General features: G+C 43.0%; 1 protein-coding gene across 1 annotated transcript in view; it reads left to right on the forward strand.

Moving 5' to 3' along the window:
• Positions 1 to 3005: 3005 nt before the first annotated feature.
• Positions 3006 to 27171, forward strand: part of sema4f (sema domain, immunoglobulin domain (Ig), transmembrane domain (TM) and short cytoplasmic domain, (semaphorin) 4F) — a 99119-nt gene continuing 74953 nt past the window's right edge. The window contains exon 1 of the mRNA XM_055156514.1: positions 3006 to 3731. Coding sequence (XP_055012489.1) covers positions 3620 to 3731 — 112 coding nt within the window. The 5' untranslated portion in view covers positions 3006 to 3619. The remainder of the gene's footprint in view (positions 3732 to 27171) is intronic.

The raw sequence follows: 27171 nt of genomic DNA on the forward strand, positions 1-27171 counted from the left end.
TACAAAAAATGTTGATGGGAAATTGTCAGTTCATATTGTTGACATCTCGACGACGAAGTTTTATTACAAACTTTTGGCCTTTAGATCAGTAGAGATTGGCAGTTCCAGATCTGAAATTATCCAAATGATTCTACTGAAGGTGTACGGAGTTTAAAAACACTGTGGAGCACTTCCTGTTACATTGTGTTTTCTGTTTAATAGAGAAACTAAGAAGCCTAAATGTGCAGGGTCTGTGAGTTAAACATGAAACGAAACACAACTCCAGGCCTGTTTGTGACCAGGAAACAACAGCACACCATAATATACATCAGAAAATAGCATAATATGGACTTTTTGAACATATCTGTCTCCATGGAAACAAGCAGGTGGCACCTCCAGGCCGAGTTACAGGTCAGATCTGTGGAGAGGCTGGCCTGCTCACAGTCACACCTCGCTCAGACTGCACTGCCATAACTGCTCATTTAATAAAGGAAAAAGGTCCAGGACTGAGCTAAAACTAAATCAGGTCTAAATGAGGACTAAACCAGGATTAAAACAGGTTTAAAGTGGGACTAAAACAGGTCTAAACCAGAACTAAAACAAGACTAAGTCAAGTCTAACCCAGGACTAAACCAGGACTAAACCAGGCCTAAAGCAGGTGGTCTAAATCAGGACTAAAACAGGTCTAAATCAGGACTAAAACAGATTTAAACCAGGTCTAAAGCAGGTGGACTAAACCAGGACTAAACCAGGTCTAAACAGGGATTAAAACAGGTCTAAACAATGCCTAAACCAAGTCTAAACCAGGACTAAAAGAAGACTATTCCAGGTCTAAACCAAGACTAAACCAGGTTTTCTAAATCAGGATTAAACCAGGTCTAAACCGGGACTAAAACAGATCTAAGCCAGGTCTAAACCAGGTCCAAACCAGGACAAAAGTCTATAATTCTCCTTCTGATCACGGTGAACATAATGGGCTATAATTCAATCCCATAACAGCCTCTTTCTGTTAACAGTAGTTCAGTTGGCCGAGCATTTCTCCACTGATCTGAAGGTTACCGGTTCGAATCCCCCTTTCAAAGAGTATGAACATAAACCATATTAATGAACACAATTAAAATGATTCTGTGCTCCTGCCTCTGCTCCTGTCTGTGCTCCTGTCAGTGCTGCTCCTGTCTGTGTTTCGTGTAAAAGTCTATGGGAGCGTGCACTCATCGCTCTCCTCCGGCACAAACACGAGGATTACCGCTCGCTTTAATCATCTTTACTGCACTGGCCCCGCCCCCTCGCTGTGATGTCACCGCTCACACACACACACAGGTGGATTATGGGAAGGCGGGCGAGCGACACAGAGCTGACCCCATTTGTCTGCTCTGAGAGAGAGAGAGAGAGAGAGAGAGAGAGGGGGTGGAGGAGAGAAGGAGAGAGATCTAGAGGAGAAAGAGTACAGAGGAAAGATTCAACTGAAATGTGACTCTCTGTAACTTTTCAGGATGAGGCCTGCCATGTCCCGCAATATGGCATTAGATACAGATACTCTATGATGACAAGCAGGTAACGCCAGGTCTGTGGAGAGGCGAATCCGCTCTCATTCAGGGTGTTTGCGTGCACATTATAAAGACGTAGAATGGAATACATGCAGGATCATTTAGTGCCATACTGTGGAATATTTCAGGCAAACCATCTCCATAGAAACAAGCAGGTGATAGGCAGAACGTCCATCAGAAAAGTTGCAAGTTTAAATATGAGAATTAGAGAAGGATGGAGCTCCCATAGCACGAATGAAATGATAAACATATTCAAATATCACACATGATTTTCCTCTCTCTTGTGCAGCGTTACAAAGGGACAATAGGCGTACTCTCCCTCTGATCAGGCAGTATAATGGCTGGAAAACAAGCCCATAATAGTCTCTTTCTTCCCATATTGTTGCACACGGTCTAACCCAAGTCTAAAGAACTAAACCGGGTTGAAACCAGGTCTAAAACAGGTTTAAATCATGACTAAACCAGGACTAAACCAGGTCTGACGCAGGGCTAAACTAGGACTGAACCAAGACTAAACCAGATCTTAACCAGCTCTAAACCAGACCTAAACCAGGCCTAAACCAAGACTTAACCAGGTATAACCCAAGTGTATACCAGGTACTAAACAATGGCTAAACCAGGTCTAAACCAGGTCTAAACTGAGATTTAACCAGGTATATTCCAAGTGTAAACCAGGTCTAAACCAGGACTAAACCAAGACTAAACCAGGTACTAAACCAGGTCTAAACCAGGTCTAAACCAGGACTAAACCAGGCCTAAACCAGGCCTAAACCAGGTCTAAACCGAGATTTTACCAGGTATATTCCAAGTGTAAACCAGGTCTAAACCAGGTCTAAACCAGGACTAAACCAAGACTAAACCAGGTACTAAACCAGGTCTAAACCAGGTCTAAACCAGACTTAACCAGGTCTAAACCAGGACTAAACCAAGACTTAACCAGGTATAATCCAAGTGTAAACCAGGTACTAAACCAGGTCTAAACCAGGTCTAAACCAGAACTGAACTGGGAATAAACCAGGCACTAAACAATGTCTAAACCAGGCCTAAACCAGGTCTAAACCGAGACTTAACCATGTATAACTCAACTGTATACCAGGTCTAAACCAGGACTAAACCAGGACTAAACCAGGTACTAAACCAGGTCTAAACCAGACTTAACCAGGTCTAAACCAGGTCTAAACCAGGTCTAAACCAGGTCTAAACCAGGTCTAAACCAGGACTAAACCGGGTCTAAACCAGGACAATAGGCTGTACTCCTTCTGATCTAGCCTATCTAATACAATCCCATAACAGTCTCTTTCTGTCCGTATTGTTCAGGTCCACAGGTCCACTCACAATGGAGCAAGTGAATGAGCCGTGCACCTGCGCCGTGTCGTCTCCTACCTGTTGTACTCTCTGTCAACGCGAGGGCGGGGCTGTGAGTGCGCGTGCGTGCGTGCGCGCGTGTGTGCGTGTGTGTGTGTCAGTCTCCACAGAGCCTCGCGCCGGTCACAACACTCACATGAGAGAGAGGAAGAGGGAGGCAGCGGGCAGCGAGCGAAGAATACGCACGATTTACGCGCAATTCTTCGCTTTTACGCATCGCTTTGCACGTTGGAGCGGATCATTCGTGTTCTGTAGCGGGACACGGGGCAGCGACGCACGGGGGCACGGAGCCAGGATACAACGCGCGTTTATTCTAACCGGAGGAGAGTACAGCGTATCGAGGCACGGCTGCGCTCCACGGGCACTTTGGAACACTTTATTATCGCGCGCAGGCTTGGAACAGCAATACCCGGAAAGCTACCTCCAAACCCGGGTTATATTTACGCTCTCCCCCGCTAGCAGTCGGACTATTCCTCCTGTGGATAATACGAGCCCAGCGGATGTAAGTGCTGACTTGTGCCCGCTTTGTGCACACTAACCACGGGTAAGGCAATAAGGACAACCGGAGAGCGGAGCGAGAACTAATCAGGTGTTGCGTTCAGGGACTGCAATAAAAACAATAATAATAATTACAAAGAGGTTTTGTTTTGGATCTGAGGCATTCACGGGTCAGCCAGGATGCGCGGCGCTTGCTGAACTCTCCCCCCCTCCCCGGAGAAGAGGCGAGGATGACGGGACCGGTGGCCGCGTTGGTGTCGCTGCTCCTGGTTGTGTGTGGAGGAGGAGGCGGCGGTGGCGGTGGAGTAACCCGAGCGGCCAGCGTGGGGAGCGCGCACGGAGGTGAGTGACGGCCCGGTCTGGTTGTGTTGGTTATTCCGGTGCTTGTTTTGGAGAAATGCGCACATGTTTGAGAGGTTTGGGTACGGGGGGTTGCAAGAACTAAACCAGCACTAAACCAGCACTAAAGCAGGACTAAAGCAGGACTAAACCAGGACTAAAGCAGGACTAAACCAGGACTAAAGCAGGACTAAACCAGGACTAAACCAGGACAAAACAAAACAGTTGTTATAATAGTGATTCAAGGTTTAAACCAGGACTAAACAAAACCTGGTCTGAATCAGGTCTAAACCAGGACTAAAGCAGGTCTACTAAACCAGGACTAAACCAGGACTAAACCAGGACATAACAAACCAGTCGTTATAATAGTGGTTCAAGGTTTAAACCTGAACTAAACAAAACCTGGTTTGAATCAGGTCTAACCCAGGTCTAAAGTAGGTCCAAATCTGGTCAAAATTTTGATTCTAAAGGGTCTAAATGACAACAAATACCAAATCAAAAGTGAACTACAAATAACCTGGTCTAAATAATTACTAAACCAGATCCTAACCAGGTCTAAATTAGGAAACCAGTCCCAAACCAGGACCATCAATCAGCTAAAGCTGGGTCCAAACCAGGACTAAACCAGAGGACTAAAGCTGGTTTGAAACACGACAGAACCTAAAAGGGCTGAGGTTCCTTTTGGCAGAACTCAACCTCATCACCACATGTAAACAAACAAAACCAGTTCTAAACCAGTTCTGAATTAAGTGTAATTGTAAACCATGCCTAAACCAGGTCTAGCCCAGAACTAAAGCAAGTCTAAACCAGGACTAAATCATGTATGAACTCGGACTAGACAAGGACTTAATCGGGGCTCAAAGAGGACTACACAGACTAAACCAGGACTGTGATGCGCTCGGTCACAAAACTGCGTTCACACTTGCAGAGACCACATGAAAACAGAAACAAAAGGGACTAAACCTAAAACTAAACCAGGGACTAAACCTAAAACTAAACCAGGGACTAAACCTAAAACTAAACCAGGGACTAAACCCAAACTAATCCAGGGACTAAACTCAAAACTAAACCAGGGACTAGACCAGGACCAGTCTAAGTCCAAGAGGTGCACTTGATGGGAGTACTTTGTTTACTGTGAGGCTGTGTTGACTCGAGAATTGTGAGTTGGTTTAATTTTCAGATGGAGAGCAGGTCATTATGTGGGTCAAACTCTCCACTGCATTAAACTCCACTAGACTAGACCAAAGTGCACAATATTTGTGAACAAAGCTCATAATGATTTTTACTATTTCTGATTCAATTTGAGATACGGGTTTGAAAATGAGAGTTCTGTAATTCTGAATTAGTTGAGTTGAGTTGATTGCAGAGAAAGTTCTACTCTAGTCCAAATCTGTACACATTTGTTATTTGAACTCAAATAGTTCTTTTGGTTTGATTGTGATTGTGCCGTTCTCCTGTCTGTGTGCACCGCTCCTGATGTCTGTAATATTATTTATATTTCATGTTTTATTTGTGCACTTTTCTGTCAGTAAGACTTAACTGATATAACGATCTGTATAATCACTAAACCAGGACTAAACCAGGACTAAACCAGGACTAAACCAGGACTGAACCAGGACTAAACCAAGACTGAACCAGGACTAAACCAGGACTAAACCAGGACTGAACCAGGACTAAACCAAGACTGAACCAGGACTAAACCAGGACTGAACCAGGACTGAACCAGGACTAAACCAAGACTGAACAAGGACTAAACCAGGACTAAACCAAGAACTGAACCAGGACTAAACCAGGACTGAACCAGGACTAAACCAAGACTGAACAAGGACTAAACCAGGACTAAACCAAGACTAAACCAAGACTAAACCAGGACTAAACCAAGACTGAACAGGACTAACCAGACTGAACCAGGACTAAACCAGGACTGAACCAGGACTAAACCAGACTGAACCAGGACTAAACCAGACTGACCAGGACTAAACTAAACAGGACTAAACCAAGACTGAACCAGGACTAAACCAGGACTGAACCAGGACTAAACCAAGACTGAACAAGGACTAAACCAGGACTAAACCAAGACTAAACCAAGACTGAACCAGGACTGAACCAGGACTAAACCAGGACTGAACCAGGACTAAACCAGGACTGAACCAGGACTAAACCAGGACTAAACCAAGGACTGAACCAGGACTAAACCAGGACTGAACCAGGACTGAACCAGGACTAAACCAGGACTGAACCAGGACTGAACCAGGACTAAACCAAGACTGAACAAGGACTAAACCAGGACTGAACCAGGACTGAACCAGGACTGACCCAGATCTAAACCAGGACTAAACCAGGACTGAACCAGATCTAAACCAGGACTAAACCAGGGCTGAACCAGATCTAAACCAGGACTAAACCAGGGCTGAACCAGGACTGAACCAGATCTAAACCAGGACTAAACCAGGACTGAACCAGGACTGAACCAGATCTAAACCAGGACTAAACCAGGACTGAACCAGGACTGAACCATTCTCAAACTCAGACTGAAGCAATCAGTCAAAACTAGGTCAATATCTGGACTAAGCCAGGTATAAAGGAGATCTGAACCAGGACTAAATCAGGACTAACCCAAGTCTAAAACCAGATCTAAACCAGGTCTAAACTAGGACCAAACCGGAACTAAACCAAGATTATCACAATTTGCATACCCCAAATATCTAAACATACTTTCCATACTTTCTTTACTGTTGGTCATATGTGGTACTATTTTGTCAGCAGTATTTGGACATGTATCAGTAAACACACACACACACACACACACACACACACACACACACACACATACACACACGCACACACACAGTAGTGTGACTGTTCTACTGTACACCTTTGTGTACAGTAGAACAGTCATTAGACTTCTCTCACTCTGAGCACTGTGTCATCATCGTCATCGTCACCGTCATTATCGCCACGCTCAGATCTAAACAAACAGTGGTGCGTTCAGGAGCAGGAGGACTGTAGGACTCTCAAATGCTCCCAAGTGTGTGTGTGTGTGTGTGTGTGTGTGTGTGTGTGCGTGTGTGTGTAAGAGAGAGAGAGAGAGAGAGAGAGAGAGAGAGAGAGAGAGAGGGCTTTTTAATTTTTATAAAAATTCAGTTCTAAATATATTTTAACCTAAATTTGTCTAGCCCTCCTACTTTCTGTCTATCCTCTATTTTTCCTCTCTTTTCTTTCTCCCTCTCTTCTCTCTTACTCTTCCTTATCTCATCTCTTCCACTCTCCCTCTTCTCTCTCTTGTCTCTCTCTCCTTCACTCCATCTCCATCAAAATCTCTCTCCTGTTTCTATCTCTCTCCATCTCATCCTCTCCGCTCTCTCCTCCCTCCCTCACCTCTTTCACTCTCTCTCCTCCCTCTTCTACCTCTCCTCTCTCTCTCTCTATCCCTCTCTCCTCCCTCTCCTCTCTCAGGTGCCAGACGTGTTGTGTCTCCGTCTGGGCACAAACCCAGTCATTATACTCTACAGCGGCTCCTCTGTTTAAAGACGCACTCACTCACTCGCACACACACACACACACACACACACCGACTACGCACACTGACCCGCTGCGCACTCTGCCGTCGTGTCACCGAGCAAGACACTTCAGCCCTCACGCATCCGACCGTTATCTCCTCTCGCTGCACCTGAACTCCACGGACATTTATCAAGCGAAAACCATTTAGAAGCATTTGACATGGACGCTGTAACTGTAACTGTAACTGTCCAAGAACCATGTAGAAACAACTGTAATTGTCCACCTAGGAGCAAAGCTGGATGAAAACCTTGGAGAAACAGCTACCATAGACGTGATCATTGTCTAATCAGGAAGAAAAGTAGGACGTGGACCGTGTAGGAACATCTACTAAGGATGGCGTCATCTTCCAATCAGGTGGACAGTTGGATGTGAACCTTAGGCTACGTTCAGACTGCAGGGCTTAACGCTCCATTCCGATTTTTTTGTGAAATCCGATGTTTTTGCGAGGTCGTTCACATTTCCAATTAAATGCGAATTGTACGCGATCCCGTGTGAATGTTAAATGGCCCGAAAGTGTCTGCATGTGCACTGGAGACACGATGAGGTCAACCTCAGCGAGCGTGCTCTGTGTTTACAGAAGTTGTCCAAACATGGACGCAGCATCAAGCACCTGGAGATTTTAAATTTCCTCTCATACCAGAGTCAGAACATGAACAACTTACTTGTTTTAAGGAGGAGACTGAGAAGGAGAAGGACGAGGTTTTTGGCCGTGGTGTTTTGTGGGGCAGCGGCAGCGACGTTCGTTGAAAGGAACGTGTGGATGTGGAGACGTAGCCAAGAGTGGTGAGTGGAGATGTGCTTCACTTCAGTGACACAGAGTTCATTAACAATTTTTGCCTACTTCAGCGCAGAATAGTGACGTTTGTGTCTTGTTGATAACGTGTAGGTGGATGAATGCACTTTGGCCGTTCAGACTGAAGTCGCATGTCAAAAGATCAGATATGTCTCGGTTTCAGGAGCACATATCCAAGTGGCCTGGGTCACATTTGAAAAAATTTGATCTGTCATTAAAAGATCAGATACAGGTCACACAGAAGCCATAAAATCGGATATGGGTCACTTCAGGCTGCAGTCTGAACGCAGCCATAGAGAAACACCTGCCCTGGACACTGTCATTTTAATCAGGTGCACAGGTGGATGAGAATCTTAAAGAGACAGCTGGTCTGTACACAATCACTGTCCAATCAAAAGACGGACAATGAAAAGAAACTACTGTCCTACACATTGTCATTGTCCAATCAAGAGAGGAGAACTTTGTAGAAACAACTGTCCTACACATTGTCATTGTCCAATCAAGAGAGGAGAACTTTGTAGAAACTACTGTCCTACACATTATCATTGTCCAATCAAGAGAGGAGAACTTTGTAGAAACTACTGTCATGGGCATTATCATTGTCCAATCAGGAGGTAAAACAACTGCCAGGGACACTATCATTGTCCAGGCAAGAGCAAAGTTGGTTGGGAACCATGCTGAAACAACTTGTGTGAACACTATCATTTCACAAATAGGAAGAATAATAGGATGGGAACCATGTAGAATCAGCTCCTAGGGAAACTATAATTGTCCAGTCAGGTGCACAGTGGGATGACAGCGATGTAGAAACAACAACTGTCCAATGAGGATGATGAGGACACAGAAACCACGACCAGGGACGCTGTAACAGTCCAATCAGGAGCATACTGGGCGTGAACCATGTAGAAAAAAAGACCCGACTGATATATCGTTTGGCCGATATAGACACTTGGAGACATATCAGCTATCAGCCAAAATCTTGCCGATATGGGCCAGTAGTCCACGTGGGCAGCTTATACCTCATTATAAAGTTTAGACCAGGGGTGTCCACATTTTTTTCATCAAGGGCCACGTATCTAAACACAGATGAAGCAGAGGGCCGATCAAGGGTCACAGACTGGTGCTCAATACAGTGAATAATTTAAATATTTGCACGTTTAACACGTTAGACTGAGCCATCAGACTTTATTCATGCTAAGATCCTTAAAACCACACACTAAATATTAAATATCGGCTTTATCAATTAATTGTTACAAGGTTACAAGGGCCAATTCACCTGGAAGCCTGAGGGCCAAGAAAAATTTGTCTGAGGGCCGCATTTGGCCCACGAGCCATAGTTTGGACATGCCTGGTTTAGACTCTATATTATGTCCATTTAATCCAGTTTACAAACAGATAAATGTCCTAATATGTGGCACTACATCAATATTTATCTGCAGAGTCATTTGTCTGTGTCTGTGATGCCGTACTGCCCCTGAACACACCACCAGAGTCCCGTCACTCACGTGTGCTTGTTTACACCCGAGCACAGCCATAGATTCACGTGCACAACACTGAGGTGCTGCTTTAAACGCTTTTGTGTCTGATCCACGATACTGACGAGAAATCAAAGTGAACTTCAGCACAGTTTAGGACAGAAACAAAACTCCTGCTGTTTTTATCAAAGTGCAGTCAACATGCTGGAGTATATTGTTTTTACGGATGATTGTTTTGAGTCAGTTTATTAGCCAAGACGCATATTAGTGAAGTCTTGTGATCTGAGAAGTGCCTGTGTGAGCGGTGAGTGTTGCAAATGTGTTGGTTTTGAAGCTACTTTTCGTTCTTTCTCATTGGTTAGTGCTTGTTTTCTCTTCCATTGGCCTAGTGTAAAGTGACTATAATGGCTGTATACACGACACTGGACCTGCACTAATATGTAAATGAGCCGTGAACAGAGGTGTGAATGATCTGCATTTACACGTATAATTAATTACCACAGCCGCACGCATTTACCGCTAAAGGCTGATAGTGGTTGTTTATTTTCTTTACTGGCTAGAATATCATGTAAAAATACCATTAGGCCGACCTGCTGTCTTTAAATATGACTTAAAGAGAAAGAATAACAATAAATGTCGCCTAAACAAACACAATTTAAAGTCCAGTAGAGCCAGACCTGTTTTATATCAACTGAAGATTTACAGTGAATTTTTACATCACTAAATATATCGGCTTTTATATCGACTGTCGGCTCTTCCAACTCCCATATCAGCCACAAAAAATCCATGTCGGTTCACTTCAATCGCCATGGAGAGAAGAGATAAGTGGCATCTCCAGGCCAACTTCCAGGTCAGATCTGTGGAGAAGCAAGCCCATTTACAGTAACTGAATAAATGCATGATAGATAAGTTAATGCTGTACTCTGGAACATTCCAAGCAAAAAACCCACAAAAAAAACAACACATTTTTTTCAAGTTGTTCAAAAGGCTAAAAAGCAATGATGAAAAACAAGTCAACATCAATCCATGTGAATTGCAGAAGTGTCTCAGATGCCCTCCCACACGCTCCTGGTCGCCTTGTTGTTATGGTGGTGGCGGTGGTGGTGGTAGGCAGGGCTGGCTCCGGAACAAGCCCCCTCTTTGTGTCCGCTCCCTGGGTCGGCTCCTCGTCTGCGCGAAGGCCTTCTGGATCAGACAGTTCCACGGAGCAGATCAGAGACAGAGGACATCCATCAGAGGGGACAGAGAGAGGACAGAGACTGGACAGAGAGAACAGAGTCAGGACAGAGAGAGGAGACATCAGAAGGACACAAGGACGCCTTTGACCGGGGCATAGGACAATGTCTCACACACACACGAGCCTCTGCATTCTCTTGTCAAATGGAGTAACAGAGCAGATGTTTATCATCTGTTTTTGGGGTGAGGAAGTGAAAAAAGACTTCTCCTTTTTTGGGACAAATGTGGGACTAGGTTTTGCATACTTCAAACTTCATACTTCATACGTACTTCATAATATGTTTGCAGAGGAGTTTTCAGACTTAATACTTTTACTCGCACTTGAATCCTACATAGTACAGTGTAAGAGTACTTTTACTTGAGTCATATATTGTACTGTAACGGTACTTTTACTTGAATCCTACATAGTACAGTGTAACAGTACTTTTACTTGAGTAACATATTGTACAGTGTAACAGTACTTTTACTTCAGTCATACATAATACAGTGTAATGGTACTTTTACTTCAGTCATACATAGTACAGTGTAACAGTACTTTTACTTGAGTAACATATTGTACAGTGTAACAGTACTTTTACTTGAATCATACATAGTACAGTGTAACAGTACTTTTACTTGAGTAACATACTGAACAGTACTTCCTATTATTTTGAAGTAACAGTACTTAAATGTGTGTACATTTACATACTTGTCTTTCCAAAATAGTACATCCTGGTGCAGTGAGGGGGAACCGAGCGTGAGTTGCGTCACAGTTCATGACTTGGACTGCTTCCATGGCTAACGGTGAACGCTGTGCCCGCTCCTCGCTCTCTGCTCTGGGCAATAGTGTGCCCAGAGCAGACCCCCACCCCTCCTCCTCACTCCCCTCCTCCTCCTCCTCCTCTTCCTCTCCAGAGTGAGGGCACAGGAGGGAGACTGGCACAGGGACAGAGGACAGAGAGAGAGATGTAGACTATTCACGCTTACGTCACAAACCAGGAAGACGTTTGGAAACACGCGATGACAACTTCTCGTGTAGATCCCGACACTGGGCTCGCCGACCGACTGTGATCAAACCCACTGAAGTAAATGTGACGAGCGGTAAAATGAAGACTGCATAAGTATGTGCTGTTTGGAATAGGGTGACCAGATTTTCTAAATTCTAAACTGGGACACACTTAGGTTGGGATGTTAGGTATAAATGACAAATGACAATGTGCGCTCCTCTTATCTGTTGGCGGGCATTAGATTACTGTATTTTCTGGGCTATTAGACGCGCTCTTAAGCCTCCAACCCCATCAAAAAATGACTGCGCGCCCCACAATCCAGAGCGCGCTATACACGAATAGACTCAGGTGTCCCAGCACGACTTCAGTAACCACCCGCAGCGCATGCAAACACACACGGAGCAGACACACACAGCGAAAAACACCAGTGAGTGCAATGTGCCACTTCTAGCCACGACTGAACAACTGAGTCACTGTGAACACGCCGACAATCCAGCGGCCCCAGACAGCACCCTGCCTACACACATACAACTGAACAAAGCCCAGAGTCACCGTGAACGCCACAAACAAACAAAACCACTGACCCATCACACTGTTGTGTTTCCTTTAAAGTCCGGTGCGGTTTCTTTGTGAAAAAAGTTTGAAAATAGACCATTTAATAATAATAATAATCCAGAGTGTGGAAAATATGGTAGTCAAAAAATTGTGATAGCCCTGGTTTAGACTTAGTTTAGTCCTGGTTTAGATCAAACTGGTCAAACATAGGGACACCTGGGACATTTCTTGATTAAGCTTGGGACAAATCACTGGTTTTGTATAAATCTGCTGGGACACAGGACACAGGGCTCAAAACTGGCACTGTCCCGAGTAAATAGGGACGTCTAGTCATTGCATGTTTCCAAACGTATTCCTGGTTTGTGAGCGTGAATAGAGTTTATTATTGAGCCGTCAGTAGGTGTATGATGTCAAAATAGTCCCGTAATACACACGCAAAATAAAACATGCATTTGGGTGTATTGTATTACTTCACACGCATATAGATGTAGATATTAACTGCGAGTGAGCAAATTAACTCTGTGCGCGAGGAGAAATCTGTGACCTGCTCTCTCAACGTTGTTTTCAATACACCCAAATGCATGTTTTATCGTGCGTGCGTATTATGGGAATATTTTGACGCCGTACAGGTCCCCCTCCTGCTTCTGTCGTAAAGGTTTGGCTCTGGTACACTCTGATCATGCACAGCAGTATGAATTCTGTAATATTTGTGAGTTCGCAAATTCACAAGGATCCATCTTGGAGTGTGTGTATGTTGCTGTTTTTTTTTTTTTTTTTATGGTGGACCAAACATGTCGGAGCATTGAGGTTTGTGCAGAAGTCAAAGGTGAAGTGCCCAAACGAACCAAAACAAATACAGATGTACTTCAGTCTATTTTAGCGTCAGTACTACAGGACTATAGCCAGGCTGGCACCATCTAGTGTCTCCACTCAAGTTCATTTCACTCCAGCAACTTCATCAGGAATCAAAATACAATAGACCAGGGGTGTCAAACATACGGCCCGGGGACCAGATTCGGCCCTCCAAGACCTTTAATCTAATTCTACTAAAATATTTGAATTATATTTTCTATTAAAATATTGGTAATTTTCTGTGCCGCTTAGCATAGCAGCATCTCCAGCGTCTCTGTACGTGGCCCCTCCCACCAGAGCAGCACAAATGAAGACTTGTCTCTTTCCAAACGCTCTTAAAGGACGATCGTTTTGACTGTTGACCGTGACACCCTCATCAGAAAAATGTCCAAAATGAGAAAAATGGAGCCGAGTTCAGGATTTTCCAAGAAAAATTTACTTATTCCTATTTTCATACAAGTTCATGTTAAAACATTGTGTTGAAATTGCATTTTTCTTAAAGTTTCAGGTTGTTCATAATATTATAATATTTTGTAAAAGAAAGAGTTCATCAATTAAAAAAGATTTCTGTAATAGATTTGTTTCTCTGCACAAATATTTGAATTTATTGCTATTTTTGGGGTTTATATGACATGAGTGTTCTGATCTGGCCCCTTTGGGATCAAAGTAGGTTGGATATGGCCCCCGGACCAAAAGGAGTTTGACACTCCTGCTATAGGCGGTTCGTAAAAACCCCGGAAGTGCGAGTTTGGGCACCAGCCAATCAACGAAGATCAATACATTCTGTGTTGGCAACGATTCCCGAGATCGAGGATTCAAAGCCGGAACAAAGAGAATGTTTGGTGAATTTTATCAAGGGGAAAGGGGGAAAAGGATGGGGGGCTGGGGGAATTGCCCTTCTTCCTATGGGATTTGGGAAAAGCTTAATATACCAGTTAGTCCTGTTAGCGGCGCGATTGGTTAAATTTAAAAAAGTACCCACATACCATCGCCCGAACGAATCCTAATGCTGCGAGGTCAGACTGTTTCCACAAAGTGAAACCGGCTGTTGAATCAGACTAACAGGACTACTGTGTTTGTGAAAAACATGCAGAGGAACAGTTGTGTGTGCTTGTGGACAGAGAAGATGTCTGTGCTTTTCTCTCAACTGGATACAACAAAGTTTGATTTTTGGGCTTGTTCATTGTAGTGACTCTTTGACCAATCAGATTCAAATAATCATGAGCGAGGGCCATCCCAGAGTGATCGTGTGTCGAACTCACTTCAGAGTAACACACACATCATTCTGGGGTGAGCCTGGTACAGTCCTGCTGAAGCCAAAACTGGTCCATTTGAAATCAAAGCGTCCCTGTGTCCTCTTCAGTCCACATTAGTCACAGAGAAGCTGCATCCTGACTTCAGACCTGCCTCTGCCCATCAGCGCCGGGTTTATGTCAAAGCCCGATTTGGCACCTGGTCTGATCTGGCACCTTTTGAAATAAACCAGTTTAACTCTTTTAAACATCATGTTACTATAGCAACTTCCACGCTCGCACCAAAGTATCTGGGCACGCTTAGTTTGAAAAACAGTTCTACAGCAGGTAAGGTTCCAAAACGAGCAACGACATGCACAGAGCAGGACCCCCGCACAGGCACACATAGCTGTCCTACGAGTGCCTGATCAAAATAATCGTGTTTATTTTGAGGAATGTGATTATGTAGAGTGTTTTGAGATTTGTATCAGTCTCAGATCAGCAGATTAGACAAACATTCTATCAACAGTAAACAGGCCTTGACTGAAATACAGCTCCTCATCTGTCATCATGGGGACTAGAGAGCAGATTGGGCTGAATTTTTCTGTTTGACCCCGGCCTTCTGACCCGAGCCCGATAGGCATTAAGATATTTGTGTCAGAACCCGACCAAACCCAACAAAATTAAAATCACACTATTTCCACAGCCTAATGACACATGTAGGATATTATTTGTGCGGCTTCAAACGGACACAGAGACGCAAAATACAAACTCGGGATATAGCAGAAATAATGAGAAGATTTTATTACTCACCTCTTGTAAAGTGGTACATACAAATTGTTCTCCACAAATAATGACATCCAGCCCAGAAAACAGAGCTGTTAGTCCAGTCTGAGGCGTTATTTAAAAGTAAAAAGGCGAAAGTAGTTTACATGTGTCTGTTTACATCCACACAGCGCATGGATCAAGGTGAAGCTGCAGATTCGCCACAGTGACTCTAGTTTCTGTATATTTATCGCCAATCTTTTGTATTTTAAAAGTCATGTATCTGAAGTTTTGCATCACATTTCACAAATAATAATAACAACACAGTTTTGACTTGTATCTAAACTAGAAGTGCAGAGCTCTGATCTTTTGAACACTTAAGAGTCTCAGAGTGAGTGGTTTTACTGCAGACAGGAAACAGCTGATGCGCTGATGTGTCCAACCCGAGCCCAAACATATGTTCTAAATATTTTGTCCGAATCTGTGGGACTTTGATCGGGTTCCCATGCTCTAATGGGGACTCATTAAAATAAGATCCGCACTGCAGTAGGCCTTATTCACGTTTACGTCCCAAACCAGGAAGACGTTTGGAAACATGCTATGACGACTTCTGACGGGTTCTGTTTGCAGTATTAAATCTGATTAAATCTAGGAAAAAATTTAAAATGGCCCAGTTTTCTTCATCTCTATGTCATCAACAATTCCAACCATACCTCAGTTTTCATCATTTCCCCACTGACAGACAACTCTGAGTGCACTGGATACATGTGAATAGAAGAGACGAGGCGCCAAATTTAAGATGATTCCAAACAGCACATAAGTATGCAGTCTTCATTTTACCACTGATCACATTAAGGGCCTGTTTACACGAGAACGCTTGCAGGGAAAAAACGACAAAATATTTAATCGGAATTGCCTTTCATTTAGATGGTGACTGCGTTTTTGGGGCTGAAAAACGAAGAAATCTGAAACCGCCCTCCAGAGTGGAAAAGTTGAATACGCTCCTCCGTAGTGTTTCCGTCTACACTGCCCAAGACACAAAACTCTGGTCAGATCTGCTCACTTTACGTCACTTACATACAGTACACAGAAACAGCAGGTGTTCTGTGATAGTGCCAGGCGTGCATACCAAATCGAATATCACACGCATTTGCATCACTCGGAAAATGCTCGACTTAAAGCAGAATAAAAAGTGAAAACGCGGCGCCACTTTTGCGTCCTCTGTTCAGACCATCATCATATAAACGTAGCCTTACTTCAGTTGGTTGACGAGCCTAGTGTCAGGAACTACGCCGGAAGTTGTTATCGCATGTTTCCAGTCGTCTTCCTGGTTTGTGGTGCCATTGAAATAAAAATTTAGAAGCTTCAAAGAAATGCATTTGCAAATCTTGTCTTTGGACTCAGCTCGCAGTCGCAACTTTTATTGGATGTGCACATCTCTGCCTATTCGACACATCAAAATGAGTGAAAAAGTAGGACGTCTTTACCAAATCAGGAAGACTGGTTACTCTGGATTTTAATCATATTATAATAGTTCCCCCTCTGTACTTCCCTCCTCAGAGCTGTGTTTAGGTTAAGGTTATGTAAGTGAAAGCAGGTCAGCTGTTGAACATGGGACTGACCAGACTCCTGACCAGATGAGCATATGACTGGACTGTAAGCCAGATCTCACTGGAGAAAAACTGTGACACGTTACTAGAGAAAAGACTCCAGAAAAACACACGCTACTTTAAATTACAGCTGCAATTTGAATGAACACAATGAGCAAATGACAAGGGCTGCTGTTTTTGAAGCACTGTCATTTTCTCCCCAAACTACACAATACCCTTATTCTTATTCTGCAGCCAAAACTTCCAAAATGCTATTATTAAAGAAGCTGTACCTGACTTTACCGCCTGAAAAAACATGAAAAACAGAATCAGTCATTTTATATGCAGTGGCCCAAAGTTATTCCTCATGTATTTTACGCGTTCTGAACTGGGTTTTGCCTCCACGGTAACAACTGACATACTAACAGTGTTGGGGAGTAACAGATTACAAGTACCAGAGTTACGTAATCAGAGTACAAATTATGAGTAACTGTATTCAGTTACAGTTACTGTTTCAATGAGTGGTAATTGGATTACAGTTACTTTGTTGAAATAAATGGATTACACAGTGGTATTTTCCCGTTTTCACATTTTGGGCTATATCCCTTTTTTTTTTTTTTTTTTTCTCAGTAATTCCACTCATTGCCAGACACTAAACCAGGCCTAAACCAGGCCTAAACCAGGTCTAAAACCAGGTCTAAAACCAGGACTAAAACCAGATCTAAAACCAGGACTAAACCAGGACTAAACCAGGTCTAAAACCAGGTCTAAAACCAGGTCTAAAACCAGGTCTAAAACCAGATCTAAAACCAGGACTAAACCAGGTCTAAACCAGGTTTAAACCAGGTCTAAACCAGGTCTAAACCAGGGCTACACCAAGACTAAACCAGGACTAAACCAACTCTAAAACAGGTCTAAAACAGGATTTAACAGGACTAAACCACGCCTCTCGGACCATGTCTCCTCGTCTTCTATCAATAATATTTTTAATCTGGTTAAGGAAAGACTTGGCCTTTTCATTTTCTTTTATCAGACAAAACATTTAAGTGAAGATTTCCTCGTCTTTGCTTCTCTACAGCAAATCAAATAATCCAAAATAATCAGATTACGTTACTAACTTTAAGTAACTTAATGGATTCCATTACAAACTACTTTTTGGGGTATGTAATCTGTAGGGGAATACATTTTAAAAGTAACCTTCCCAACACTGCATACTAACCACACACTTCCTGATTCTCTGTGTTATGCCCCCAGCCCTTGGATCGTTCCCTTGTATTATATTGTGTGTCTGTGGCTCGTGTTTCCTTCATTCAACCCTGGCTGTGAGTCCTTTCATTTGATTGGTGGACTACTCTCCCGCCTGCTCCTGGTTGGCTGCTGCTTTCTAGTCCCTGATTGGTGGGGCACTTGTACACCAGTTTAATTTAGTTCTGTTTTGTGTCTATGTTTTTTGTTTTGTTGTCACCACAGACTGTTTAAAAAAAAGTGGACTAAGCGAGTGTGACGTCACCTACAGCGTTGCCACGGTTACAGGAGCGAATTTGCAGCCAGATTCCATATTTAGAAATCGGATCGCGAGTATCGTAGCAACCACAAGAGCCAATCATGATTTAGGTTGTTAAAAATGCCACCCTTCACACTGGAAAGTGAGAAAGGGGCTTACCTAGCAACGAAACGCAAAAGCTGTCCATTATTTATGTTCACATCTTGAATTAGGGACAAAATAGTGAAATGAAAAAACAGGATCATGTGTCACAGGTTAATATGAACATTGAAGACCAAAATGACAAGGCTCACTGCAGCAGTTACAGAGGGTCGACAAGATCCGAATGTAAGTCAACTGGAGCCAAGGTCGGAAGGAGCTGGAAGAGGTGCACTTCCTGTTTGGAATGAGCATTAGCTATGTCCACTCATATATACGGTCTATGGTTGTCACTCAATTCTTTTTGTGGGTTTATGTGCAGTGTTGGGAGTAACGTGTTATAAAAGTAACAAAATTACTGTAATGCGTTGCTTTTTGCTGTAACGCAGTAATGTTCGGCATTACAGACAAAAAAAATAGTAATATTTTACTCGGTACAAATGTCAGTAACGCGCGTTACAATGCTTTTTTTTTTACCTGGATTGAAGTGGTGTTTTTTTCTTCAGGCAAATTTGCTAAAATCACTGTGATATCAGCAGCGGTGAAACACTGGAGATGCACCCGTGTAGACTGTCAGGTGACCGCGAGCAAAAGGACCGACGCAGAACTCCACGCTCCACGGGGCGAAACGCAGTTGACACCCCAGAGACCTTTTCCACGGGTGCCGGGTTCTCTCAGGAGCAGTCCTAGATTCCAAGTTGTAGTCCAAGATTAGTCCTGGTTTGGTCCTGGTTTAGACCTGGTTTAAACCTGGTTTAGTCCTGGTTTAGTCCTGGTTCAGTTCTGGTTCAGCTCTAGTTTAGCCCTGGTTCAGTTTTGGTTCAGTCCTGGTTTAGTCCTGGTTCAGTCCTGGTTTAGGTCTGGATCAGTCCTGGTTCAGTCCTGGTTTAGTCCTGGTTCAGTCCTGGTTTAGTCCTGGTTTAGTCCTGGTTTAGTCCTGGTTCAGTCCTGGTTCAGTCCTGGTTTAGTCCTGGTTCAGTCCTGGTTCAGTCCTGGTTTAGTCCTGGTTCAGTCCTGGTTTAGTCCTGGTTCAGTCCATATACAGCGCAAAAATTCAGCTTCTTCACAGTTATTTTGGTGAGAGTAACTTAAAAGTGCTGCAATAATAATGTAATGTTTTACATTTTAAATGCAGTAATATTGTAATGTAACAAATTACTTTGAAATGACAGTAATAAGTCATAAATAATAAATAACGCATTACAGTTTTACAGTGTTTATGTGACTTTATTTTGGGACCCTCGTGATTTAGTTTTGTTTTATATGTCCCTTAGTTTTGTCACTCGTTTTTTGTACAGACATGTGACCCATTTTGAAACAAAACTCGTTATTTTCAAACGTAATATGAACATTTCTAGTTCAGGTTATTTTGTGTACATATTTTAAATGGTCATGTTTTTTATATAGCGCTTTTCCACCTTCAAGGCACTCAAAGCTCTTTACATCAAGGAACCACTCACACATCCACACACACACTCACACACCAGTGGACACAGACAATGAGTGCGAGGTGGGTTAAGAGTTCTGCCCACAGCATTGATCTATGGGAGCTGGAATTGCACTGCCAACCTGTGGATCAGTGGACTTGACCACTCAACCAACGGTGTTTACGTCGAGATCGTGATTTGAACCTCCAAAATTTGGATCGGTGGACAAACGCTCTACCAACGGAGCTATGGTCACCCTCGTTTTACACCGCTTTTGTTGTTTTACCTTTTACATTATTACTTTGTTTATACCATTTTCCATCATGTTTTTGTTCCGTGACCCTAGCGAGCGAACAGTGACAATAAAACTCTTTGTAACTAGATGCAGAGAGTACACAGTGAACTTATTTTGACCTCAGAAGCTGCTCATACAATCTATCTGTAGTAGAGCGAGGCTTATTTTACTCAAATCCATGGAGGTGTACGGAAAGTCCACTCAGATTTGTTTGAATCCAGGTTTTACAGAGGAAAGTCCGGTGTTCTTGGGTGGCCTGGGTGGAATATGCCATCGCGAAAATGAGTTATTGGCGCGACACTCGGTGATCCGTGGGTCAGAAAGTCCCGACAGCAGGTGGAGGAAGCGGAGCGAGGCCTGGTGGAGAGCCCGGGCCGCCGTGCGCGTATGTGATCAGATCGAAATACTGCGGTGTCTGTTGCGCTGCTGCTGTAGAGGGTCGTAAAAAATGTCTGGCCCAATGACACGTGGGTAATGAAAGAGCCGAGGTGGGAGGCAAACCACAGGCCAGAGACAATATTACAGAAGTCTAATGTGTGAAATCGGGCTAGAAAATATCAAAATAACCCTGTGAATGTGACTTTTTTAGTATATACCTGCTCAAATGAGGATCTAGTTTTTTATATATGATTTTTAGTATCGATTGGTGCCTGATTTTCGATATTCTATACGTTCAAATTGCAATTTCGATTCCAGTACGATTCATCGTGCAGCTTTACTCAACAAAGATATTTAAAGGCGTGTTTTTGTTATGGTTTATTCCCCCCTAAGAAAATGTCTTTAGTCACCGCGGCCCACCCATACGTACCATTTTGCACCCCCACCCCCTCACCCACACTCGCCCCTCGCCGTGTGTGGTGCAGCGGTAGCTCCTGGGCGGCTGTTTGGCTCTTTGTGGTGGGGCCAGGTTTGTGTGGGAGGAAAGAACAGAAACACATGTGCTGCACTTTATACACCGAAATACTGAGGAGTGGAGCTGCGGTAGTACAGGCAGTGGGGGGGCGGGGCCGAGCAGAGCGGAGGGGCGGGGTCACGGCACGTCGTCGGGAGTCTGATCAGAATATGTTGTGTTCAAGGGGATTGATCGTTCTAAGTCTTTGAGGTGGAGGGCGGTGGTCTGTATGTTTCACAGGACAAAAATGAAGCTTTCCTGAATCGCTCTCGAATGATGTTGAGCTGGATCAGAAGGATTATAAGAGCACGTAGACTAGTATACACGGACCATGGACCATTATGGAACCTACCTGGACCACTTTATTATCATCATTGTATCAATACTTTGGCTTTAAGTAAGGCTGTGCAATTAATTGTATTTTGATCGCAATTTCGATTTGTGTTGAACGATCTCCAAACTCATTTTATCGAATTGAAATGAAAGCTTAACAAAGTTTATTTGGGGATTTTATATATATATATAAATGAGAATATTTATTTAGGTTTGTTTTATTTTTTTTTAATATAGAGATTGTAGAACAGCTGGATATATCGTTTTTTTATGCCTTCATGTTCAAAGTATATTTTGTTCATTTCATGTTTTACACATTGCAAAACTGCTCTAAGGTACAGATTTGTAGCCTAGATTTATTTTCAATTTGAAAGTTTTGCATTTTTTGAGAGAGAAATGCTGAATAAATGCATCGTGTAACAAAAAAATAATCGTTTGAATAACTTTGATTTCATTCAGCACGGCTGCTGACCATGACCAGGAAGAGAGAGCACATCACCCCGGTACTGAAGTCTCTGCACTGGCTCCTGTGAGCTTCAGGAGACATTATAAAATTATTTTATTGGTTTATAAAGCTCTTAATGGTCTTAGTCCTATTTATTTATATGATCTGCTTTTATCATATGAGCCTCTCGGACCCTCAGGTCTTCAGGTAGTCTTCTTTTAACTGTCCCAAGAGTCCAGACTAAAACTCACAGTGAGGCGACATTTTGCTGTTTGTGGAACAGTCGACCTGAGGATCTGAGGTCTGCTGCGAGTGTTCATATTTTTTAAAAGTGCTGTTGTTTTTATGCATTGTATTGTAAGTTTTCTGTTGCATGTGAAGCACTTTGTGCTACATTTCAAATGTATGAAAAGTTCTAGACAAATAAAGCTTGACTGATTGATTGAATATTGACAAATATAATCATGAAAATGATTTTTTCCATAACCGAACAGCAGCTTTAACTATCTGCTGAGGATGGATCTCAACCAATATCAGTGCAGGGACTGAGAACGGCACTTTCCCCCAAAAAAACACAGTGACCTTATTGCAAAATGTGTCTAGTTTTGTTATCTATACATTAAAGTTGAAACATTATGAGACATTCTAGGCCGAAATCTGTCCGTAAATATATTATTACGTCCAATTAAAGCATCAACCAAGAAATCGACTTGACCGCTATTATGGAACTGATACTTGATCCAGCAAAAAGTCCTCAGTTGGCGGTGTTCTGTACTGGTGCATCTCTGTTCCTCAGTACTGAAATGGAGTTTAACACTGTAGTATCGTGACAACAGTACTTCAGTACAGAGTAATTGTATTCTTTTACAGTAGTTTATCACTTGTGACATTTGCCTGTGACAAAGGCTCAGTGCAGTTTCACATTTGAGCTGTTGCCAAGTGGAGCACTGGAGTCGAATAGTGCGTCACACAAGATCCTTTTCCAGTGACGTGGATGCAGATCTGTGTGTGTGTGTGTGTGTACATCTGTGTGTGTGTGTGTGTGTGTGTGTGTGCGTGTGTGTGCATGCCCAGGGCCCAGAGGAGGGGGTCTCCTGGGGGCCACTTCAGATGATTGGAGATAGACTGTGGATTGATTGGTTTCTCTCTGTTTCACAAGACTGAAGGAGATGCTTCTGTGCTGTGTTCTGTGTGCGCTGTGATCTTTTTCCAATCCTCTACTTTTACACATTTATACATTTATACATTTATCCATACATTTATACACATCCAAGTTTGCATCATTCTCAGTACATGGACAGACCATGCCTCATGTGAAAGCTCAGAACCTCCAGATTTCCCTCACTGAGCTGCACTGGATTTTAGCATTAAAATTGGCAACACAAATGAAGTCATGTGAGGCTCATTCTGCTTTCTGATTGGATAATGGTCTTGAGAACAAAACACCTTCATATTTTTGAATAAGAATAAATCAGCATTACCATAGTCAACAATAAAAGCTGTATTTGATTTGAACAGACAGGGCGTCTTTATGGAATTAAAATAAACAAACATAGGTCCTTTAACGGTCTCCATGGAGATGCTACACTGGAAATTTTTTTTTAAAAACATCTAGATAATAGTCAATGATTTAAATTAAGAACCTTTTATTTTATTTGAGTCGATTCAACTTGACAAGTAAAATGACCTACCAATGGAATAAATGTGTTTTTCTTAATTAAAGCAACATTTGATCTTGTTTCTTATTTTAAGTGCAATAAGTACCGTATTTTCTGCATAGGGTTCCGCTCATAAGCCTCCAACCCGTGGATCTATTAAAATAACTGGATAGGGTGTTGCTGCTTGTAGCTGCCTCGAGTTGACGTATTGTCACTCAGTGATATTACAGCGGAAAAAATCCCAGGGCTGAAAGAAGATTTTTCTCATAGAGCGCAATGTATCACAAACTGCTTGTGTTCGACTGACAGCTCACCTACATCTTTCAAAAATGTCGAATTTTGTGGCAGTTTTTACCTATTTCTAGATCATAAACTTTTTCTCAGCTCAAAATCCTTCAGTTGTCTTAAAAAAGGCTTTATAATTGGCTCCTCTCTAGCTCCTTTCACTCTGATTGGTCAAAGCGATCACAGGATACACGAGACCGCGCTCCATGTGTGCATTTGTGTGCATTTGCGTGTGCCCGCGGGAGAAAAGAGCACTACTGCACATGCTCGGTCGACCCACAGCCACCGGAAGTACCTCGCTGGACTAGACTAATCTGGAATCATGCTCCATTAAACTCGGCCCATTGACTTGAAGGGGCGGCCATTTTGGAACCCCGGGGCTCGCTCCAAACCCCATCAAAAAACGAGTGTGCGCCTCAGTTTCCAGAGCGCCCTATACACAAATCCAGTTAGATGTCCCAGCACGACTTGAGTAAATGACAAAGCCACGCCACCTGCAGCGCACGCAATCACACACGGAGCAGACAGCGACTGCGTGGCGAAAAACACCGACAGACACACTCATCACTCCACGCCGACGAGGAACGGAACGGAGGAACGAACCGAAAAAGCGAGTGCAATGTGCCACTTCTAGACACGACTGAACAACTGAGTCACTGCGAACACGCCGACAATCCAGCGGTCCCAGACAGCACCCTGCCTACACACCATGAGAGTCACTGTGAATGCGCCAAACAAAGTCCGACTGACCCATTTAACTGTTGTGTTTCGCCCGGTGCGGTTTATTTGTGAAAAAAATTCAAAAATAGACCATTCTATGACAGTGCGCCTTATAATCCAGAACTCCCTATAGTGTGGAAAATACGGTACTTACTCTGAGCGGGATTGCCTCTCCATAGACCTGACTTGTAACGTACCATATTACAAACACAGAACCTGTCAGGAAAACAAAGCAGAAGCAAAGCGTCCTTGTGTGAAATCAGCAGATCGCAGTCTCACGCTCTTACAGGAGGGACATTGTTGGACATTTGCATTGGGCTCATGTGCATAACTGAGCACGCTCCCACAGTGTTTACTCAGGCCCCGCCCACACCGCAAAGATCAGGGTTCAAAGGTCCCAAACACCACGCACTCTCAGGCACATTCTCAAGGAGCCGTTACGCAAGACACTTTTGAACTACACTGTACTTTGAACTGTAGTTTTAGGTACCATAAAAATAATAATAATAATAGTAACTGCATAATGAATGTCTCTGTATTTGATTTTTACTGTTTTAAAATGTGAAAAACAGAACTAGGTCAACAGTTTGCAGCCATCCAAAGTTCTTCCTCACTTTCTGTACGCATTCAGTGCATCCTGATGATTCACCATGATGAGTTTTGAAGCACTTTTCACAACTTTAAGAGACCAGAGCAGAGTTTTGCTGTTTCTCGTGTTCACCAGTGATGGAAGAAATACTCAATTTTGTTACTTAACTAAAAGTATCACATGAAAAAATCGAAGTAAAAGGGATTTGTGTAAGTCTTGATAGCTTCAAATATCATTTTGATAAAGATTTGGTTGAATTTTGTCCAACAGAAACAATTTAGGTCTTCAACTATCATAAAAAATACTTTTTCAGTCCTGTTAAAAAATGTAGTGGAGTAGAAAGTACAGGTACCAGCTCTCAAATGTAATGAATTAAAAGTAAAAGAATCCACTTTAAAATTCAGTTAAATAAAGTACAGACAACTATTTTTATGTACATAAGTACAGTACTTTGCTACGTTTACTTTGATAAACCAGGACTGAACTGAGGACTAAACCAGGTCTAAACCAGGACTAAACCAGGTCTAAACCAGGACTAAACCAGGTCTAAACCAGGACTAAACCAGGTCTAAATTAGGACTAAACCAGAACTGACCCAGGTCTAAACCAGGTCTAAACCGGGACTAAACCAGGACTAAACCAGGACTAATCTTGGACTAGAACTTGGAATCTAGGACCGCCCCTAAGAGAACCCCAATGTGCCCGTGAAACAAGGTGTCCGCAAGGCGCAGTTAAGCGTCAGCTGCGTTTTGCTCCGTGGAGCGTGGAGTTCTGCGCCGGTTCTTTTGCCTGCAGTTACCCGACGGTCTACACAGGCGCCTCTCCGGCGTTTCACCACTGCTGATATCGCGGTGATTTTAGCAATTTTATATGAAGAAAAACCCACCACTTGAATCCAGGTTAAAAAAGCATTGTAACGCGTGTTACTGACATTTGTACTGAGTAAAATAATAAACATTTTTTCCCTGTAATGCCGAACATTACTGCATTACAGCAAAAAGCAATGCATTACAGTAATTCCTCACTTTTATAACGCGTTACTCCCAACACTGCTTACCATATCATACCAACTTTATTTATAAAGCAATTTAAAAACTTTACATCTCACCAAAGTGCTGTACACAAACTCAGGACAGACAAGGACAATCACAGTACAACACAATACAAACACAATAAAACTACAAAAAAACTAAACTAGAAAACAATAATATTCTCAATGACAAAATGTACATCTCACTTGTTAAAAGCCAATGAAAAAGGTGCGTTTCAGGAGTGATTTAAAAACAGGTACAGAATCCACTTGTCTAAACTCTCATAGCAACTGGATCCACAACCCCCACGAAGCTTCTACTTTGAATTGAAGAAACTGAAGTACTCTGAAGTGTTTTGATTTTCACAGTCTGTATCTTCTACATTTTGGACTGTAAATATAACAGTAGTATAACAGTTTATGTTTTGAGTCCTGACTTTTGTCCCGTAATCTCCTGCTGTTGCACAATCACATGTTGTTTACACGTTACAATATCCTGGTCCTCACAGAGCACCTGACGCCACGCGCTCCTGCCGCCAGCTCCTGCCCTGGAGTTGTGTTTTGTTTCATTCACACGTGTTTGAGTCTGCTCTACTGAACTAAAGGTAAAAGGAGCTGCTATCTTAAACTACCGCTTCATGACATCACAAGTTGGAACTGAGCATTTTTATCTTTAGAGACGTAGACAGACTAATAACAAATGATTAATAGACATGAGACTGAAACAAAACACAACTCCAAGTCTGGTTCTGATGAGGTAACAACATTTATAATGTGGCTTAAAGCTCGCAAGAGTTTCTGTTGTGTCTACATGAATGTATATCTCCATTGTGAATGTATATCTCCATTGTGAATGTATATCTCCATTGTGAATGTATATCTCCAGTGGATGTCGGTGCTGTTAATGAATGCGTTGTGAGAGTGCGAGGGTCGATAAGTCTGAAGCGGGTCGGGGTCAGAGGTCAGGGGTCACATGTTAAGGGGTCACCCACGATCACAGCATGTGCCTGAGCTGTCTGCACCCACGGTCTGTGCAAAGTGGCCACTCAGTCGGGTCAGTTCATTTTTGTCAGAGAAGATCAT

This window comes from Boleophthalmus pectinirostris, unplaced genomic scaffold (assembly GCF_026225935.1).
Source record: "Boleophthalmus pectinirostris isolate CB_2022bp ecotype Guang Dong unplaced genomic scaffold, ASM2622593v1 HiC_scaffold_20, whole genome shotgun sequence".
NCBI classification, from domain to species: domain Eukaryota; kingdom Metazoa; phylum Chordata; class Actinopteri; order Gobiiformes; family Gobiidae; genus Boleophthalmus; species Boleophthalmus pectinirostris.